Here is a 21,313-nt window from a genome sequence, read left to right as displayed (position 1 = left end):
AAAAAGAAAATCCTTAGTCCAAGTCTTTAGGAATTTTTTATCAAAGACCTGTGTAAAATTTCATGAAGATCTCGAGAATTTCCGCTAACAGACTTCAAACACATAGTTTCGAGAAAAATGCGTTTAAAGTCGACGAACAAGTTCTCAGGACTGTATCTCCGAAACTATTACTCGGATCAACTTGAAAATTTGGCCAATATTCTACAGGTGTTATAAAATTTAATAAGATAATAAAATAATTCGATTTTTGAAAACCGTAAACCCATGAATCCCTTAATAACTTGAATATAGATAGAAATAGTTGCTTACATTTAGGCGCATATCAATTACGCCTTTTTTACAATATACACAGACCTAGTGGAAATTGGACCTAGTTAGTTAAAAGTTTATTTCTTAATAAAAAAAAAATTATTGAAAGTTAAATATAGTCAAGAATATTTTGAATTTAATAAAAATGTTCAACACTTTAGTTATTGAGTTTTAAATATTAAATAGAAAAAATTTACGAAGTAATGTATTAAAGAACATAAAAAAGTATTCAAGAAAAAATATGCGAAAATAAAATATAAAAAACAGATATGCTTTAAAAAATTGGTTAAAAATAAATAATTGCCTACAATTAGGCGCAAATTATTAATTGCTATTTATTATATGCAAAATCGGCTTTAGCTGGTAAAAATTTATTTTTTTAAATATAAGACAAAAGAAGTGCTTTAAAAAGTTGAGAAAAATTAAAAAAAATATCATAAAATTAGGCGCAAATTAATTACCGATTTTTATCATAAATACAGACTTAGTCAAAATTGAGTTTAGTTGGTAAAAATTTAATTTCTTAGTAAAAAAAAATAATTTAAAGCTTATTATTAAATAAAATGAAAAGTATTTGCTGCCTGATTAGCTAAGCCGGCCACTAAAAGTAGGAATCAAAACATATATTTGTTTTAATAGTATAATAATAATATAATTTTAAATAATAATAAATTTCTAACTATTTAATTGTTAGAAAATATGCTACAATTATAATCATTTTTATTGCTTTGCATAAGCCCTCTGCCGCTTAAAAGTAAGAAAATGCAACACTGTTTCAAGATTAGACTAGTAGAAAAAACCATCGTATATGAAAGATGAATTAATCCAAAGATATTCTTCTACTTTTTCTCTCTCTTTCACTTCCACTGCGCAAACTACTACAATACCTGCGCACATCCATATATATATATTACTATAAATATTCTACGGTATTTCTGGGGCTGCTTTAAACACTCCTGTTCCACTACTAATTGAAAACGCACCGATGAAACAAATTCATCCGCAACTCCCTTAACCAAAAAAACCGTTACAACCAAACAATGTTGTAATAATATACAGAATGGGTTTTATGCACTTACGCAAAGCGGAAACACAACAACTGCAACAACAACAGCAACAGCTGAACAATAACAATAGCAACAGCGCAATTGGAAATGTGGCAACAGGCAACAACACAACGGCGACGACTAGCAGCGGCTGTGCGCTGCCGCATCATCATCACCACCACCATCATCACGATGTCACCGCGCCTACGCTGAGCAGTCTCAATAAGCAAACGAAAACGTACAACAACACTTTGATTAGTTCGACATTGAATGTCGCCACAGCAGGCATGAATGAGAGCAAGATACCGGTGGTGCGCGCAAACGCGGCACTTATCGATGTGAGTGGCGCGCCGACGACAACGTCAGCCAGCAGTAGCGGCAGCGGTATAGGCTCATGCGCTACAATACCACCAACACGTGGCGGCGCCTCACGCGCGCCACATCATCACATGACATTGCGTGGGCGCTCGCGTATACGTTATAATCGCGCGGGCGCTGCCGCGGTTGGCGCGACTGTGGAGCCCCCTTGCACAACTGTAACAGCGCGTTACTACCGCGACGCGTCCGCAATACCGACAATTTCGAGCGCTACGACTACGGCGGCTTCCACGCCATTAGACGCTGGCGGCGGCGGCGGTGGTGGCACTGGTTGTAGTGGTGGTGGTGGTGGTGTCGGTGGCGCGCGTTCCGTTTCGGCAACGCTTGATCTAAATTCGAATCCATTGCAGGGCGGCGATGCGAGCGGCGTCAGTGCCTTTGCGCACAATAAAGTGACACAGTCGACTTCGCTACCAAAATCGCATATTTATTATCAGCGACATCACCATCATCATAGTCATGGCAGTAATGCCAATAAGCATAATATCAACTATATTAATAATAATAATAGCAACAACAACAACAATAATAATAATAATAACAATATTAATGTACAAATAAATGAAAATTTGCGTTCCACACCGCCTCTAGATACAAACCGGCTGAGTAGCAACAACAATTGCGGCGCTGGCAGCGGACGCGGCGGCAGTTACGATGCGATCAACACATCACCAGCCGCCGCCAACTCAACAACAACAGCTGCTGCGCGCGCCTCACCCACTGGCATCCCGACGGGCATCACGAAACGCAACAAACGTTCGCTGAGCAGCACGCGCCTCGAAAAGGACAAATGCGATGAGTACAATACGAAACTGCTGCGCAAAACAGCTGGCAGCAATGGCAATGCGACAATGCAGAGTAACAGCAACAACACATGCGCAAGTGGGAGCAATAACGCCAACAACAACAATAACAACAACCAGCTAAGTGGTTGCGCCGGCGGTGGCAGTGGTGCTGCTGGCGCTGAGTTAAGTGCTGGTGGCAGCAACCGCACGGTGTCACATGTTGGCGGCTATCGCACGCGCAATCACTTAACCAACGCAGCGCCGGCGCCAACGTCCGCCAACAACACCATGCTCGAGTCATCCACTGCTTCGTCGGCGTCGTCGACTTCCACATCGGGCATACCGACACCGACGGCGTCCAACACGGCGCATGGCTTGTATTTGCAGCGCGGCAGTGGCGCGCGCTATGCTGCGGCGGCGGTGTTGGCGGTCGAGCGCGAGACAAAACTGAAGCTGCGCAAGAAAATCAGTTACTGAGTGCGGCGCAGGTGCTTTTAGTTGTTACGTCATTATTTAATTTATTTATGTATATATATATATATAAAAATATTTATATATAAAAAAAATATTTGTAAAAAAAATTATTTATAAAAAAAAATATTTATATAAAAATTGTAATGTAAACGTACGTAAACATATACATATGCATATAAACTGTAGGTAAATGCATGCAACTAAATATGTGTGTGTGTGTAAATGATACCGCAAGCCAAGTGGTGGCTTATTTATAATGAGCAAGCTAAGTTCATATTGTCTAAACGCATCCTTTGTTAAATAATTTCAAATAATTTCTTAGACACTTTTATGTTAACGCACATAACTGTATCACTATGACTTGATAAACGTGCTGCTATGCGTTCGTGTCGACTTTTGTCGTTTTTGTAAATTATTTAGCACGAGATCTCTGTAACTCACCACTGTTTAGGTGAGTTAACAGTTGATGCCCCGAAATATAAGAGTAGTGTGTAGCTGGTCTGCAGAGCTACAAGAGGTTTCATTCTCTCGAACTAGCTCTATCTCGCCGTCACTTGAACAATTGACACACAATTTGGCGTTTGTTATTGTTTCTTTTGAGCAGAATCAAGAGAAATTAATGCACTCAAAGGAGGAGTAAATGAGAATTTTTCTTAATGCAATAAAAAATATGCAATATTTTATGTAATAAATTTTACTCATTTCCTTATGCATGTATTTTTTTTATTAATATATTATTATTAATTAAGAAATCAAAAATTTTATTAAGTTGAAAAGCAAGAAGGTATCAGTGAATATTTGCGAGATCATGTTAAAATATGTAGTTTTTTTCTGAATTCGCTTAAAGGGGTATTCTAGTCTAGAGGCATGACTTTCAGGTAATTTTTGAAGTGTTTTAAAAGAAGGCAATTGATATTTTTACTAACCAATTTTCTATTAGTATTTATTAACAGTAAAATAATACAAGGAAAAATCAAAAAAATTAAAAAACAATAAAAGAAAAAATTAGCAGCTGATAAAGTGAGAGGTCCCATAAACTTGGCACGTGGCCATACCTAAGATTTCAACCCAGCAAACTGGCACAGAAAAAATATTAATATTGAATAATATCGCAATAAGAGTATCTGAAATTATAAAAAAATTTCAATTTTTTAACGAAACGGCGACTGCCTGAACAAAAAAACAATTTGCGTACAACTTCAAAATTTTTCAAAAATTCAAATTTTCAAAAAAATTTTAAATTTTTTTTCAAATTTTAAATATTTAAATTTTCAAAAATATTTCGAATATTTCCAAATTTAAATTTTTAAATTTTTTCGAATTTTTCAAAAATAGTAAAAATTTAAATTTGTGGTTATGGCCAATTCCAGATATAGACAATTTCATTAAAAAGACTCTCCAAAAATTTCAGTTAAATCGGTGCAATCATGGGTATCTTTAAAGACAGTTCTGGGAAAAACGCATTCCGCAAAGTCTTTTGTTCGTTTATTTCCGGCCAAAACTGTTGGGACGCCGGGCCAGCAAAATAGCAAATCTCCGATAACAATTTGAATTTTAAAAAATCCTCTTGTAGCATGTTCTTGTATAATTAAAATTTGAAAATAAAAAAAAAGTATGTGTTTTTTATTTCTAGACAAGAATACCCTCTTAATAACTGGGAGCTGCGAGAGTCAACAATAACTTAGCAAGTTCTCAGTTTTAGGCATTGTTATGAATATTTTCATAAATATTTTTAAACTATTATTTACAGTACATTAATGAAATTTTGTATTTAAGCAGATAGTGTTTTAGGAGTCCTAAAGGAACTTCAGCAGTAGACAATTTATGCGAAATTCGGTTTGAAACCTTCTATTATAAATATTTATTATTTATAAGAATAAAATTATTGTAAAATGCGTAACGATTTTATTTTTATTTAAAGAAATTAAATTTTAAAAATGTTTGACTGACTAAAAATTTAATTTATAATATTAAAACATCACATCATGAGCGCAATGAATATATTTCGTATTAAGAATCAAAAGTAATTTAATTCAATTGAATTTATGTTATGAAGAAGTGCAAATAATTGTTGATATTTAAACTGAATTCTTTTGCGGCTATAATCGCGTAAGCGATGTCTATGCCAATAAAGAAGAAGAAGATTCAAACTAAATAATGTGAGGTTATGAATTCTTAAATATTTGAATATTTTCTGAGTTTTTAAAATTGTTAATAGAGATTGTTATTGGTTTATGAAACTGAAATCATTTAAAGTTGCAGCATTTACTCAAATTGTTGTTATTGACATTTATATGTACATAGAAATAGGTATCTTATATTCAAATGTTTCATAAATAATATTTTTTAATAAAAAAATAAACTCACATACCATAATTTAGTATAAATATGCATGTTGAGAATTTTCTATCATAAAAATTTTATTAATTTTATTTACGTTTTAAAAAATCTGAAAAATCGAGCCTTTATTATTACTCTAGATATTCTCAGCTTCCCAAACGAAGTTCTGATCTGTCCAATTGAAGGATTTGGTTTTATGTTTTAAATGAAAGGAAGCAAATCAAGGAGCACAATTTTTATGGACAAAATCTTTGAATTTAAAAGTTTTGGACTCGGAATAAATAGAGAGATACTCGGAAATCCTTCCACACCGCATTTCAACACCCTCACTTAGGAGAAAGAATAATTTTGACGATTTTCTCCTCAAAAACCGGCGATTTGCATCACATTTTTAATTTTTTAAATTTCTGTGTAAATCCAAATTTATTTTTTCTGTAATAAAAATATGCCCCAAGCGATTCTGCGAATTTCTGCATTTTTATATTTTCTCTACGACCAGTAGTTTAGAAGTTATAAGCATTTTTGTATTCGGTGGCTGCTTGCTACATGCTCCTGGTCGCCTGGTAGAAATCTGAGATTTTGGCACCAAATTAAATGCAATTTTTCTGCAGCGGCGGCGGGATGCACTACAAATTTGCAGCATACGCAAAGGGGCGAAATTGGGAACACGGATGCGGGCATATACAATGCATACGCAAAGGGGCCAAAATTGGAACCCGGAAGCAGAGCATATCACGGACCGGAAACCGGAACAGGGTATCGACCGGAAATGGAATAACGGTACCACACTTCCGGTCCGAAACCAAACCGGAAGTCGACAACCGGAAACGGAAGTGCGGGATCTAACCGGAAACGGGTGCCACTTCCGGTTTCTAATTTCCGGTGTGAAAATCAGGCCGGAAATACAATACCGTTATGCCATTTCCGTGACCACTGAATACCGTTATTCTGCTTCCTTCCGTGCTTATCCTGTCCACAACTTCCGGTTGGAACTACATTTCCGGTCGAGAACTTCCGTTTCCGGTTGCCAACTTCCGGTTTGATTTCGGACCGGAAGTGTGGTACCGTTATTCCATTTCCGGTCGATACCCTGTTCCGGTTTCCGGTCCGTGATATGCCCCGCTTCCGGGTTCCAATTTTGGCCCCTTTGCGTATGCAACGCCCCACGCAAATTTTTGGTGCATCCCGCCGCCGCTGCAGAAAAATTGCATTTAATTTGGTGCCAAAATCTCAGATTTCTACCAGGCGACCAGGAGCATGTAGCAAGCAGCCACCGAATACAAAAATGCTTATAACTTCTAAACTACTGGTCGTAGAGAAAATATAAAAATGCAGAAATTCGCAGAATCGCATGGGGCATATTTTTATTACAGAAAAAATAAATTTGGATTTACACAGAAATTTAAAAAATTAAAAATGTGATGCAAATCGCCGGTTTTTGAGGAGAAATCGTCAAAATTATTCTTTCTCCTAAGTGAGGGTGTTGAAATGCGGTGTGGAAGGATTTCCGAGTATCTCTCTATTTATTCCGAGTCCAAAACTTTAAAATTTGAACATTTTGTCCATAAACGATTAGTTTCTGATGATAATATCCAACTTTTTGTTTGATAATTCTTTTTGATAATTAGGCAGTCCAGATCTGATGGGTTTAGATGCCTTAAATATTTATTGTCTTATGTCAAATTGTATCGAATATGCACGGTCATTATACATTAAAAAAATAACAATTGATATATTTTAATAAATTAAAGAGCTTTTTTAATTAGAAAATTTAAATAATTTTTTATTTGATTAAAAAACATAAATAACTTTTTTTATCAAAAAATATAAATAAAAAATATTTTTAAGTTTATTTAAAAATATGCATACATTTTTTTTATTCAAATAAAAAACGACAACCGCAATAGTTGAGGGAATATTGCGCAAAACAAAAAAACAGACACTTGCATGCGTACTGTTTGTAAAAAAAATTAGTATTTAGACTTGTGAAAAATAAATCTAATAATTAACTGAAAGTACCTAATGTCTAGAAAATAACTGAAACAAAAACATTTACATTTTGTAGTACTAATTATGTAAATATAAAAACAAAACAAAAAAAGTGAAAATATACACAATAAAAAATTATTGTTTAAATAAAATAAAATGAGATCTTAGAAATGTGCACATGTGGCGAACATGCTACATTAAAATACATAAATATATGTACTTACACATATATGAACTTTTTACTATATTTGCAATATTTTGTAGTGCAATCACATTATATGTTAAATTAAGCGATATACATATGTACAAACTCGCGTTAAATATAAATTTTATGTTCAACCCTTTTATATACATACATACATATATACAGGCATACATGCCTATCATTCTGTGGATAATAATCACCTGTGCATTATTATCATTACTATTATCAACATATATACATATGTATAACATATAAATATGTATATTCGAAGAATTATTAAGACCGTTTTTTGTAAACAGTTATTATACTTATTGAGTAGGTCGAAAAAGTCTTTTCGTATTTTGTCAATAGATGTCGTTGCAGTCGTATATCTCCAGTGCTACCAATCACCAAAAAAGTTGAAGTTTGATTAGAAATACGAAAAGACTTTTTCGACTACCCAGTATTAACTACAATGATTTTAAATTATTATATTAAAATAGAAATCAGTCAACAAACATATACATACATATGTACAAGCTCATACATAAAAGTAACACCTGTGTTTAATATTCTATTATAATAAAAAATAAATCATTTCATAACAAAAAAAATAAATAAAATAAATTAAAACTCATTAGTGTAAGTAAGAAAAAATTTACATACATACATAGTGACATGAGCACATACAATACATAAATACCTTAGCTCATATGCATGCATATAGAATTAAAGATAATACATATGTACATTCATATAAATTGCCTTAAATTGTTGTACAAACTCACTAATAACATATTAGTCATAGAAAAGTGTAAGTAAACAAACGTTAATACATAGCATATATATATACATACATACATACATACTGACATGTAGTAAATATTGTAAAACAATTTTCTTATGTTTGTACAGTGTCGACAAAGTCATACAAAAATAATGTTTAAACTTATTATTATTATTATTTTCAATACATATTTCTTCCTTTGCCAATATGTTGTAAATTAATTTCGACTGCCTTCAATCAGCAAACTTTTATTGTGCTCTACACCTTAATGAAGTTTCAAAAAATAATATTTTTTAAACGTATTTTTATTTAAAATCCACAACTATTTGCTTATAAACCTTTCATTTAACATAAAAAACCAATATTTATAGCATATAACCAAAAACTAACAATTAAATGTATCGAGATCCAGTGCATATAAAACTTGTAAGCGAAAAAACAAAAAAAAAAAAAACAAAAATTAAAATATTATGAATAAAAATTTAAAAATACATATAATAGTACGTTTTATTAATATTTGGAAAGCAATAAAAACAAATTGAGTAAATTAGAAAACGATAAGTACAGATTTTGGCTCTTTTTTAAAGAAGTGAGTTACAAAAATAAATCATAAACAAGTCATGAGGTGACCTAAAGGGAGCCAGTTGAATCTATATAAGAAAAGCAAGCAACGTGCCTGGCCAGTGCTTGTGCGACGCTCACGCCGCGAAGTGATGTGAATTGAAAGTCACAAGGTGACTTCAACGGTAGCTGGCGGCCAGCTGGCTCTATATAAGAAAAGCAGGCAGCGTGCCTGGCCAGTGCTTGTGCGACGCTCACGCCGCGAAGTGATGTGAATTGAAAGTCGCAAGGTGACTTCAACGGTAGCTGGCGGCCAGCTGCCTCTATATAAGAAAAGCAAGCAACGTGCCTGGCCAATGCTTGTGCGACACTCACGCCGACCATTGATGTGAATTGAAAGTCACAAGTTGACTTCAACGGTAGCTGGCTGGCAGCTGATTCTATGTAAATAAAGCAGTCTCCGCGGCTGGCTAGTGCTGAGGGGACTCTAACGCTTTGACGTGATGTGATTTAAAAGTCATGAGGTGACCTTAGGGAAGCTGCCTGCCAGCTGAGTCTATATAAATAAAGCAGGCTTAGGTGACTCTTACGCCGCGAAGTGATGTGATTTGAATCAAAATCATTTATTTGAAGATTGTTTTATTTCCTTAGGCAATAACTGTCAAATTTTGTGAAGATATCTCATCAAATGAAAAGTTTTCAATAAAGGGTGCTCTAGCGCTAATTGTAAACAAAGGTGCTAGACTTGAACAAATGAAAATGAACGGCTTATTGACCTCACAAATGTAAACAAAGCGTCCATTGATCCAATAAAATGTAAACGAAAGAGTCAATGACCCTAACTTTAAACAAAAATTGTTGACCTGGCTAAATGCAAACGAAAATGTCATTTACCTCGTAAAATGTAAACAATAGCGTAATTTATCTCAAAAAATATAAACTTGTTTCGGTTAGAATGGTAATTATGTTGATACAAACTTTGACAGAAATTCTTGGTAGCACTTTTGGGTAATTTAATAGTACTTTAACCGATAGTTGGTTAGCAAAGAAACTTACAACAATCGATAGTTTTAAAACTTCTGATCGATTAACATGCGTTTCATACGTGTTCGTGATGGCAGCGTTTAGTGTTTTTATTTCTCTGGCGGCTTGAAGTGGCAGCCCCAACTTAGAGATGTAAGAATTCGCCATAAAAATATATATCAGCAGTGCTTAAAATAAATTTTTTACTAAATATCGTTTTGATATCGTTACTTCGATACAATTCTAGCAGCTCTAGCTCAATGACATCTGTTTACAGACGTATACAGTAATTTTTGTCAGCTTTGTGCATTTATTTATTTCATACAAAACTAATAATGTAAAGAAACTCAGTATTTTATTTAGAAAATACATATAGTCATTTGTCCTGCGAATCTCGCTATTTATAAATTACGACGCACTCAAAGGGAGTGCAACCGAACGAAAAACAAACCATTCAGGGACAAAGACAAGTGGCCAAAATGATCACTACAAATTTTGTGCGTTCTACCTGCAGCATTTCGCTGGTGTTTTTGGCATTTTGCATAGCCGACTCTGCCACCGATGAGGTAAGCATTGAAATTTCCTAATAAGTTATATTTATAATAATAAAATATAGAGCCGAAAGTTTTATACTTTGTTGGCATATGCTAGTTTTTGTTGTATGTGTGAAGAACTTCTATACGTGTGGGCATACATAGTTTTGTTAGGGTGGGGAATTATGCTGTTGCGCTATTGTGGCAGAACCGATTCTAACTAGTAAAGTAACAACAAGAGTAACGTCAGCACTTAGCATGGGGGAAAACTGCAGATTTGGATATTAGTTTTAGTTGGCTTGTTAATAGTAATGTAATTAGATGATGATTAGCCTGAGCTTGATGCGAATATTGGTTTTTAATACCCTAAACCTATGTATTAATAAGGTTGCCACGAAGTTTGTAACCAAAGGAAACTTAAAGGTTCTATCAAATATGTTTATAAATCATAAGCATGAGGAGTATGTATGTATATAAACTCAGAGAGCTGAGTTGGACTAGCCATGTCGCTTTGTCTGTCTACACGCGATTTAGTCCTTGCGTTGTTCAGATATTGGTCCGAATTTTTGCACACGCCCGTTTCTTCCCAAGAATATAGCTTCCATGTAAACTGAACGTTCAAAATCAAGTTATTGTATGAAAACTTCTTTATAAGTAAACGGTATAGTTTCGGTGCAACTGATATTAGTTTTTTTTTTGTTTTACTTTAGTTTTGCTTGCTGATAAGAAATCGTAAAATTAATAAACAACTTTTTATGTTTACATACCTCATTACAAACTCTTTAAATGTGCTAAATTTTCAGAATCTCTCAATACAACGCTATTTGTCCTCAGATGACACAAGTTTAAGCACAAATAAGCGCATTCAACAGATTATGCAGGGCGGCTCAGCTGATATAAGTTGGCCACAACCACCTAAATTAAAAGCTGAGAAAATCGATGTGAAAGAAGAAATCGAGAAATTAAATACAAGTGAGTAACTTTAGTATACCATATAAATAAATATATCTGTATATACATATGTATATGTATACTATATGTATATAAATTGTACTATTAACTTACTTGTAGCTTATGTGTATCAAAGTGCTTGGCCAGCTGATGAGCTAAAATTGGGTGCAGTGAGTGCGGTGAGTTTCGACAAGGAAGGAAATGTGGTTATATTTCATCGTGTAGATCGTCTTTGGGATGGCAATACGTTCAACAACCGCAATGTCTTTCAACAACGGAAAAAAGGACCCATACGCGCTAATACCGTATTGGCATTAGAACGTAAAAGTGGTCACGTCGTGTATGGCTGGGGAAAGGACTTGTAAGTTGCAGTAGATGTGACACAAATTAAATGTTATAATACAATTAATTTTAGATTCTATATGCCACATGGTTTGACCATCGATCATGAGAATAATGCTTGGGTAACCGATGTGGCGCTGCATCAAGTTTTCAAATTTGGTCCACGTGGCTCTAATGATAAACCGCTGCTGACTTTGGGTACTGCTTTTATACCCGGCGTAGGTGATTCGAAATTTTGCAAGCCCACTTCAGTTGCCGTACTCGAGAATGGCGATTTCTTCGTGGCAGATGGTTACTGCAATGCACGTATTTTGAAATATGATAAAGCTGGCAATAAAATCCTTTCATGGGGACAAAACTCATTCTCTGGTTAGTCACTACATACGTAAATAATTTATGTAACTATATAGTAACTAAAAAAAATCTATATGTAGGCATGTCCTTTGAGGTGGCGCCAAAGAACTACTTCGCCATTCCGCACGCGCTCACGCTTGTGCCCGAACAGCAATTAATTTGCGCAGCTGATCGCGAAAATGGTCGTGTACAGTGTTTCTACTGGACCAACGGTACATTCCATTCACAATATCATAGTCAAATTATAGGCGATCGCTTATTTAGCATGGATTATACGCCAGTGGAAGGTAAATTAACATTACAGCTTATAAAATATATAACTTCTGTCAATTTATTGCAAAATAATTAAGAACATGTAACGGCAATTGTTTACAGGCGGTCAACTTGTCGTTGTTAATGGACCGATCGGTGAATTGGGCATCAGGTCGCTACCTTACAACGAAGTACGCGGCTATGTGATCAATATGCGCACCAAACAGGTGATCTCAAAGTTTGGTCCTAATGATATGCAATTTTCAAACCCACATGATGTGGCCGTCACCAAGGATGGCAATGAAATTTATGTCGCCGAATTGAATCCGATGCGTGTACACAAATTTCTACATAAAACCGTGGCTAAATCGATGCCTCTGTCAGCTGCAAAAACAACTACGCTTAGCAAGAGCAACACATTGGGTCGCACCGGTCCCGAATATCATGTGGACGAAGTTTTGGTCAAATCTAACGTCACTAACACGAACAAGCCAGCACTAAGTGCAAACGCACAAGAAATGGAAGAGATCTCAACGCAGCCAACAACAAAAGCACACCATCCCGGTGGCACCGCCATACTGGTGGCTTCACTAATGTTGCTTTTTGCTTCGCTAACATTTATGCTGGCATTCATTATAGCTCGTCGACGCAAACGAGGTAACGAAACGTTGAGTGTTGGCCCACCTAGTGAATTGGTGTATCGCAAATTGGTCGCTTCCAGTCAAAACGTTTGTGATGAATGCCCTTGATGATACCATCTTGTGTTCTTACTTCCCTTAGTGTTTCCATTTTTTAATTATACTTATGTATGCTTTATATGTGTGTACATTTTTTATATTTTTATTCGTTGTATTTTCATTTGTACAACCTTTTATTTTGTATTTGTTTGTAATTAACTCTGGCAACTGTGCACTTGTTTGCAAAAATTATATTACTTTTTAAAAACTGCAACTTAGTGTTAGTGTATATTAGGCTGATCTGTCATTTCTTAAATTTTTTACTTTATGTACTAGTGTACTAAAATTGTAAGCTTGAATTATGACAGCTTTTAAATTTTTTTTCAAATTTTCTATTGGCTTTTACTATTTACACATCACCATCATGTACTTTTAGTGTGTATCCTTTATACAATTTATTGATAATAAAATTTTTTAAATGTATTCTGTAATTGTTTTTAATTTTTAAATTTTTATCTTAATTTGTTCTTTACTTTTAATTATTATTTTTTCGAAAATTTTTTATAGTAAAATTTTTAGCTCTTTAATTTTTTTGCATTCTTTTTTTATTAAAAAATAAAATTGATTTTATTTGTTTTTTATTTTACTTTTAAATTTTTTTAATTAGTTGTCTTTCTTTTAGTTAATATTTTTTGTTTAATTTTTTTATTTTCATAACTTTTCTTAGTTTTTAAGTTTTTTATCTTTGTTTTAGTTTTTCCGTTTTTTTTATTTTTTTTTTAATTTCTTTTGTTCTCTAAATCTTTTTTAGTTTTTTATTATATGTATATTTTTTCTTTAAATTTGTAATTTTTTGTTTAAGTGTTATTTATTTTTTAAAGTTTTCTAATAATTATTTTCGTATTTTTTATCATTTTCTAATTTTGTTTTAGTTTTTCAAATTTTATTTTTTAGTTTTCTAAATGTTTTTAGTTTTTTTAATTTTATAATTGTTCTTTAATTTTTAACATTTTTTTAAGTCTTATTTGTTTTTTATAATTTTAAATTTTTTTAATTTTATTTACATCTTTGTTTTAATTTTTGTTTATTTTTTAAAGTTTTCTTATAATTATGTTTGTATTTTTTATTATGTTTTTTCTAATAGTATCTTTACTCTTGTTAGGTTTTATTTTATTTTTGAACTAAATATATTATTTTAGTTGTTTTTTTAGCAACTTAACTTGTTCAGTTTTTTTATTGTTTATTATAATTTTTTAATTTACTATTTTGTTTAGTTTTCTTAATTTTTTGTAGTTTTTTTTATTTATTAATTTTTTTATTTGCTTTTTATTATTTTAAATTTGTTTATTTTTAAGTTTTTTTTTAAATTAAAATTGTTTTATTTACTTTAATTAATTTTTTTTTTATTGTTTTCCTTAGTTTCTCTTTTTCAATTTTTTAATTTTATAGTTTTTCTTTAATTATGTAATTTTTTTTATTTTTTAAATTTTTCTTATAATTACCTATGTTGTTTGCATTTTTTTAATAGTATTTTTAATTTTTTGAAGTTTTTTATTTTAAATTTTTTTTTACATTCCCTATTTTCTTAAATTTTTATTTTTTAATTTGTTTGTTGTTTTTAACTTGCAGTGCGTGTTACGTTGAATATTTGTTGTATTTGTGATTCGTTTCGCTGTTCGTGTAAGCTTCCGACTCTGTTTTCGTTTAATTGTTGCCTCTACTTGTAGGTTGTTTGCCATTTGGCGTGAAGAATCGTCGTCATGCCTGGGATTTTCCCTCAAAGCCGGAAGGTTTCAAACTGGGCGGCCTCCTGTTGGATCGTGGCAAGCGTGGTGGCTTTGAGAAGCTCGATCAAAATGCCAGCGACGAAGAGAACGAAGCGTCTACAAATATGTTGACTAGTGCGCCATTTGCTTAAGTACTTACATTATACATGAGTGTATACATGGCTGTATGTATGTATGTAAGTGTGTATAATGCGCATTAATGCCTACAAGCTTTATTGAAGAAATGAAGACTATCTGATTTCTTATGACGTCACTATATGGAATCTTATGACTCGGAGAGTATAAATTTTGTTTTGTTCGATTAGACTGCGTTCACACGAGGGCTGCTTTTGTCGCCCATCTTTAACAGTGAATTCACTTTTGATCATTTTGCGTTCACGCGAGCGACACGAGTCCGACATATTGAGTCGGATGGTTTTTCTCAAGTTCTTGTACGCTTCATGCACGCAATGCACGAAAATATTTTTTATTATCTAATTTGAATCCTTCAAATATTCATACATATTTACATATTACATACATATGTCAATGTATGAATTCCGTAACAACGAACTATTACGAACAAGAACACAATGCGTACCAACCCAGCACAAGTGGTTCCATACCTATGATGGTCGGATCTCAGTAACCGGAACAGACCCGGGTTATTATCCGGTCCAGAACTGTCAACTCAGCACCATACCTCGAAATTAATGCAGGAATGCTTTCTGCCGCTATAAAACCCACAACAACACGAGCGGTTCCATTCTCACGATGGTCGAATCTTGGTAACCGGAACAAATCCGAATTTTTATCCGGTTCAGAACTATCGATTCGCCACTATACCTCGAAATTACTTCAGCAATGTTTTCCGTCGCTGCAACAAAAACAACATAACGATCGGTTCCATTCCCACGACGGTCGGATCTAAGTACCCGGAACAGTCACGGATTTTTATCTGGTTCAGAACTGTCAACACGGCACCATTCGTTGAAATTACTTCAGCAATGTCGTCCCCTCGCCTACAAAAAAAAAACCGGCTTGTGCAACAAAAGCGTACTCGTGTGAACACATTCTTAGTGAACATTTATTAGAAGTGCTTGACGGCTGAGTGATACTTTATTTTAGAAATCAAACCTACATACAGATATTTCAGGTCTCCTCGAAGTCCTTGGGAACTTTCCGGATGCTTAACTGTTTTAGCATCAATTATCAGTTATGTTGTGCATATTATGTGTATACCATTTATAATGATTTAAAACAACTTAAGTTGACCAAGATTTTCATAAAAATCTAAGAGACTACCGGAAATTCCGACGGAAAGTTACCAGGGTTGATCTGGTCAAAAATCCTAAATTTGTTTGTATGAATGTCTGTATGTATTAAATTTTGTGTATTTGTGATTAAATATTTTTGATGTTTTTTAAAACATATTCTCGCATTTTTTAAGTATACTAAGTCAGAACTAACTGTGGCCAAATTTTATCTATTATCTAACTATTGTTGTACAAATTAAATGTATTTTAACTATTTATTAAGATATGAGTTATATTGTATATAATTATTTAACAAATATATTTGACGCTAAGTAAAAAATGGCGTAGTCTCGAATTTATTTGAATTTTTAGGTTAGGTAAATTAATTAAAAAATATTATTTTTTGTCCATATTACAGTTATATGCATATAAGTAAGCAAAAAGTAGAACCAACATGTTTAAAACACGCGCGTATCGAAGTCAAGTTTATGTTTGCCACAACAATTTAAGGCATTTTTGGTCAATAATATAAAAATGGCACATATAATAGAATAATCACAAGGAAGTCTATCAATTCATAAGCGCCAGCAGAGCTGCAGTCTGCTTCAAACAATTACAACCACAACCAGAGGCACAAATGCTATGTTTCTGCAGAATGGAGAGCAAGAAAAATAAAGAAACAACTTACATTAAAGATATGACGCATCCGGTCCAGCTGCCGGCAACTCACCTTGAACCACTGCATCATATGCACCATATGGCCGCCATGACCGCAAGCCAAGCACGCATTAGCCGCGCCCTTCACCGGCAAATTGCAGAGCTGGCAGAAGAGCACCGGACGCTTGCAGCTGGTGCATGAGGGCGTGCGCTTAATTTTATTGCAACCGGTGCACTCGGTAACGAACTCGACACCGTGTGGTTGGCTTTGTGAGAACATTGTATGCTTTAGTATCTGCAGGAGTAATGCAACATTAGAGAAAACGGTATTTAAAAATTAATAAAGGTTATATTACCAGCGAGCGTTTGGTCAGCAGTTGCCAACCGAACAGTATATCCGCATACACCTTCTTGAAGTGGTCGAATAACGGCATTTTGGTGCGTCTTATCAGCGAGCATGAATACGAGTCAGAGTTGCAATTTTTCGAGTCCACCCAGTCCAAAGAGTCTGACCAAGAATTGCTGCGCAATTGCTTCAAATGCACATTGACCGCGAGTGCCGAGTTGGATTTCGGATGTGAGGCTTGATAGTCGATAGGCAACACTGTGTGATACGGCGAAGTATTATTTAACTGTTGTAGTTTATTGGTGTGCTGGTAGCATTGCGTTGTGGTCAACATTAAATCGCCTAAATCGCCGGCTGTTGAGGAGCATTTGTGAAAGAGACACGCCAACATGACAGCCGTCTGCAAATCGCCGGCGCTGGCAAAATGCATAATCAATGCCTCGAGTAGAAATTTCTTAAAGGGGTCTTTGTAGAAGAGTGTCTCGTATTTGGTTTCGTTCGGTATATTCGGTTTGGCGATCAGTTCGGCGAGCGTCCATATCGGCACCAAGTCGTAACGACCATATGTTTCGCACACTTGTCGATTGCGACGGCATGTGGCGCGCAAATTGCGCTTGTCCAGTGAGAATTCTTTGGCCATTTCACAGCTGATGTTCAGCAGCTTGCAGGCTTCGTAAATATGCACGATGGGCGTGGCATTGGTTTGCTTTTGCATCGAACGATTTTTCGTATGTTTCGCACTCATGCGATCTTGCAGATAAAAGGAGGCATTTGAATCGCGATGCGTATTAAAGACATTACCCAAGAGTACGCCACCGCTAATGGCGGAAAATGTGCGCGGTGTTGTGTTCTGATGACGCAGGGTTAAGCGTTTAACGTTTGGCGCTTGCGCGAAGGTGACCAAAAGGCCGGTGGTGTTGAAGTTCACACCCGATGTGCGTGGATATGGTATGCAGGCGTCGTGTAGCGCACCACTTAGTGCGCCCTCCAAGCGTGGCGACTGTAGGCGTAGTTGTGATTTGTCGGTGACACCGCCCACAGACTGTTTTCGCAAAAATGCGATAGAATAAATGCAATAAGGTTTTTAAATATTTTAAAAATACAGCGCTGGGTCGACTACACCCACCTTTTTCATGGCACCCACCAATGCGCGCAGGCATTGCTCGACACAGGTGCGCGATTTTTTAACGCGTTGCAAAGCGTTCGTTCTGAGTGTCTTCAGCAGCACGGCCGACAGTTGTTCATGCAGTGTGGTGCCTTCGCAAAAGGAGAATTCGGGTCCAATATTCGGACTCGGATACTCAGTCGGAAAAACTGTCTGTAAGGAAAGAAAATAGAAACAAGTAGGGAAAAGCTAAGTTCGGATGTAATGGAACATTTTATGCTCTAGCAACTTGCAAGGGTTAAACTATGACCTCTTTTGTTTACGTTTTTACTAGGTCAATGACCCCTTTGTTTACATTGTATGAGGTCCAAGGGCTCTTTGTTTACATTTAGCCAAGTCCAGACCTTTGTTTACATTTACCCAAGTCAACAACCTTTGTTTACATTTGGAGTCGGTGACCTTTTTTTACAACTTATGAGGTCAACGACCTATTTGTTTACATTTTATGAGGTTTGCATTTTGCTGAGGTCAATGACCCATATGTGTATAATTAGCCAATTCCACAACCTTTATTTTTCATTTACCAACCATTTTTTTACATTTTTTGTTTACAATTTTGGGGTTATTGACCCATTTGACATTTTATGTGGTCAATAACCATTTTGTTTACGTTTTTCAAAGGTCAATGACCCTTTTGTTAATATTTAGCCAAGTACAAAACCTTTGTTTACCGAGTTCAATGACATCTTTGTTTACATTTTCTAAGGTCAATGAACCTTTTCTTTATACCAGTCCCTGTGTAGACAATTTTTTTATTGGACAAGATTTCTCGATATCTCGGTATGTATATAATCCTATATCGATAAGTTTTAGGTGATACAAACAACACTTAAGTGAAAAATACGGTTATTATAGACTATACATGTCGCAAGAGTATAATAAAAACAAAAACTATGTAAATATGTTTAAAGTTTGCCAAGAAGAGACTAACCTGCAACACCACCACGTGTCCACCAGCTGAGATCTTGAAGACTGCAAAACGTTTAATCGCATCTAATAGGTCAACCTCTACATGTGGCATATTCCTGTTTAGTAGCGAGAACTCATGATGCAGCGAGCATGTCGGCTGATCCGTAAGTGAACGTGCTATGTGTGTCTCCTCTTTACGCATTGGCGGCGGAGGCGAGCGCGATAACGTCGGTATTGTTAGACTGTCAGAGCTTTCTGAAGGCAATGACGCGGCACCAGCACGCGTCAAACTCAAAGTCGGCTGATACAAAGATGATGAGTGTATCGGTTGGAATTTAGTTGGAGTGTCGGCAAAAGAGTCAGGTGTATCGCACACTTCGTTGCTATCGAAATCGGGTTCGCAGAGTTTCAGCATCATATCGTCAATCTTCCACACGCGTAAACTACGATCACGTGACCATGTAACTAGTTCCTAAAATTAATAATAAATACGAACAATACGAGTATTTTAAATATTTGTAAAGCACTGTGACTTACAATCTCGGATGTGTTTTCACGATTTGGACGCCATTCAAAGTCTAATATTACATCAGTATGCCCAACAAAGGAGCAGACAGGATCCGTTTGTTTGTTATTACTCCATAACAGTAAACTGTTCTCACCGCGTCCCATAGCGGGCACAACAATGCTAACCAAACCGTTGCCTATAGGCTACAAGTAAATATGATCCCAAATATTATTAATAATATATGCAAATAATTAATTTAAAAAAATATATTAAAAAATTTTTTAAAAAATACATTAAAAAAATTTGAAAAATATATAAAAAAAAAAAATATTAATTAAAAATAAATGAATATTTATAAACAAAAATTAACCTCACTTACGGTATAACGAGCTCGCCACACAGGCGATGACATTGTTATAATTTTCTCTGCACGCCGTGGATTATTTACATCGAAGTACTTTACTGTGCCATCTTGACTAGCGGTAGCTAAGCAAGTTTCACGCAAATGACTCCAATTGATGCCATGCACTCTATAAGCAAAATTATTTAATATTATTTTAATATAATGTTTTTATTTCGTCAAAATACCTGTTCAAATGCGCTGTGATATAGTGTACAGGACACGAACCCTTACGCATATCCCATATGCGAAGATCGCCGTCATGTGCCGCCGCTAATAGATGACCCGAAACACGATTGAAACCAACTTGTGTTGCGCCAGCTGCAATTAAATTAAAGATTTTGATATAAACTGAAGACATAAAAAGTATTTTTTAAAACATTACACTTACACATGCAAACTGCACTCAAGGACAGTGTTGGCTTGCGGGGATCACGCAAATCCCAAATGTGTGAAAATGTATCAATTGAACAGCTGACCAGTAGGTTGCTATTTTTGCTATGCCAATCAATATCGGTAACCATGCGTGTGTGACCACGCAATGAATGATAATGCTGCATGTCTGCAGCACCCCATGTAACAACATCAATGTGTTCGCTGGTCTAACAAAGCAATACAAATAATAATAATGATAAAACATCATTTCCTCATTGTCAATTCACTAATTATTAGAACTCACTGCGATCGCACAATATTCCTGCCGATTTGGTAGTGTTGCGAATTCAGCTGCGGATACTTCATATTTAGAATTTCTTTGGAATTCTCGTAGTGTACCATCATCCTGGCCGAGACGTTGCAATGCCAAGTGGCGTCGACCAGCCAACAAAACCCACTGGCCTGTATAGTCGACAGACATTGCAGTAGCCTGCAGTTCCCGGTGTTCATAACACTTGTTGCTCTGCTGGATAATATGTGCATTTTCACGCTCGCGGCCACGGATACTGTTGCCACCAGCCGCTGCAGATTCCGAAGTTGGTGACATATTTTTGTTGTAGGAAATATGCTATTAACTTTAAACGGCAACAAATAGTGATCCTTAAAGTGTTAAAGTACAAAAAAAATACAGGCTAAGGCTACGCGTATTACATTATAGTTAAGAACGAAATAGTCACAAATATTGTAAAGTTATGTTTGTACACATCTATAGGTATTGCAACGCTTTATTGTAATTAAATACAATCAAAACATTTTCAAAATTGTCAAAATCATCTAACTAGACAACCAAACACAATAGAAAAATTAATTTGTTTACTGTTATCAGCGTTAAACTATAGATGAGAGAATCTTATCAATTTCAGCGATATAATAAATGTATCGATAC

General features: G+C 35.0%; 3 protein-coding genes across 4 annotated transcripts in view; 2 read left to right on the top strand and 1 right to left on the bottom strand.

The window, feature by feature from the left end:
• The window catches only part of LOC126753638 (mucin-19), a 34,947-nt gene extending 26,157 nt beyond the window's left edge, over positions 1 to 8,790 (top strand). For both annotated transcript variants that reach the window (XM_050465289.1, XM_050465287.1), the window contains one exon: positions 1,369 to 8,790. In XM_050465289.1, the coding sequence (XP_050321246.1) occupies positions 1,369 to 2,995 (1,627 nt within the window). In that variant the 3' untranslated portion in view covers positions 2,996 to 8,790. The remainder of the gene's footprint in view (positions 1 to 1,368) is intronic.
• Positions 8,791 to 10,121: 1,331 nt separating this feature from the next.
• Positions 10,122 to 15,293, top strand: LOC126753640 (peptidyl-alpha-hydroxyglycine alpha-amidating lyase 1). The gene is made up of 7 exons (XM_050465291.1): positions 10,122 to 10,442; positions 11,213 to 11,381; positions 11,481 to 11,721; positions 11,776 to 12,071; positions 12,137 to 12,343; positions 12,432 to 12,965; positions 14,713 to 15,293. The coding sequence occupies exons 1-7, from the start codon at positions 10,356 to 10,358 to the stop codon at positions 14,901 to 14,903; spliced, it is 1,725 nt and encodes a 574-aa protein (XP_050321248.1). The 5' UTR covers positions 10,122 to 10,355; the 3' UTR covers positions 14,904 to 15,293.
• Positions 15,294 to 15,710: 417 nt separating this feature from the next.
• LOC126753639 (GATOR complex protein Wdr59) lies at positions 15,711 to 21,250 on the bottom strand. The gene is made up of 10 exons (XM_050465290.1): positions 20,672 to 21,250; positions 20,384 to 20,594; positions 20,181 to 20,313; positions 19,972 to 20,122; positions 19,622 to 19,795; positions 19,107 to 19,556; positions 18,137 to 18,328; positions 17,021 to 18,052; positions 16,738 to 16,959; positions 15,711 to 16,655 (listed from the first exon to the last, which is right to left on the bottom strand). Exons 1-10 carry the CDS (start codon positions 20,972 to 20,974, stop codon positions 16,578 to 16,580), a joined length of 2,946 nt encoding a protein of 981 aa, XP_050321247.1. The 5' UTR covers positions 20,975 to 21,250; the 3' UTR covers positions 15,711 to 16,577.
• Positions 21,251 to 21,313: the final 63 nt, after the last annotated feature.

This window comes from Bactrocera neohumeralis, chromosome 3, assembly GCF_024586455.1.
Source record: "Bactrocera neohumeralis isolate Rockhampton chromosome 3, APGP_CSIRO_Bneo_wtdbg2-racon-allhic-juicebox.fasta_v2, whole genome shotgun sequence".
In the NCBI taxonomy this organism is placed as follows: Eukaryota; Metazoa; Arthropoda; class Insecta; order Diptera; family Tephritidae; genus Bactrocera; species Bactrocera neohumeralis.
The sequence above is the reverse complement of the archived record's forward strand: the minus strand, read 5'-3'. Positions and strand labels throughout refer to the sequence as shown.

Excerpts from the sequence above, each read along its gene's own strand:
- LOC126753640 (XM_050465291.1), top strand. The coding sequence starts at position 10,356 with ATGATCACTACAAATTTTGTGCGTTCTACCTGCAGCATTTCGCTGGTG. Across the intron at positions 11,382-11,480 it reads AATCGAGAAATTAAATACAA|CTTATGTGTATCAAAGTGCT; the intron begins GTGAGTAACTTT and ends ACTTACTTGTAG. Across the intron at positions 12,072-12,136 it reads GGGACAAAACTCATTCTCTG|GCATGTCCTTTGAGGTGGCG; the intron begins GTTAGTCACTAC and ends ATCTATATGTAG.
- LOC126753639 (XM_050465290.1), bottom strand. The coding sequence starts at position 20,974 with ATGTCACCAACTTCGGAATCTGCAGCGGCTGGTGGCAACAGTATCCGT. Across the intron at positions 20,123-20,180 it reads ATCACAGCGCATTTGAACAG|AGTGCATGGCATCAATTGGA; the intron begins GTATTTTGACGA and ends TTTTGCTTATAG. Across the intron at positions 16,960-17,020 it reads TGCTGACCAAACGCTCGCTG|ATACTAAAGCATACAATGTT; the intron begins GTAATATAACCT and ends TTACTCCTGCAG.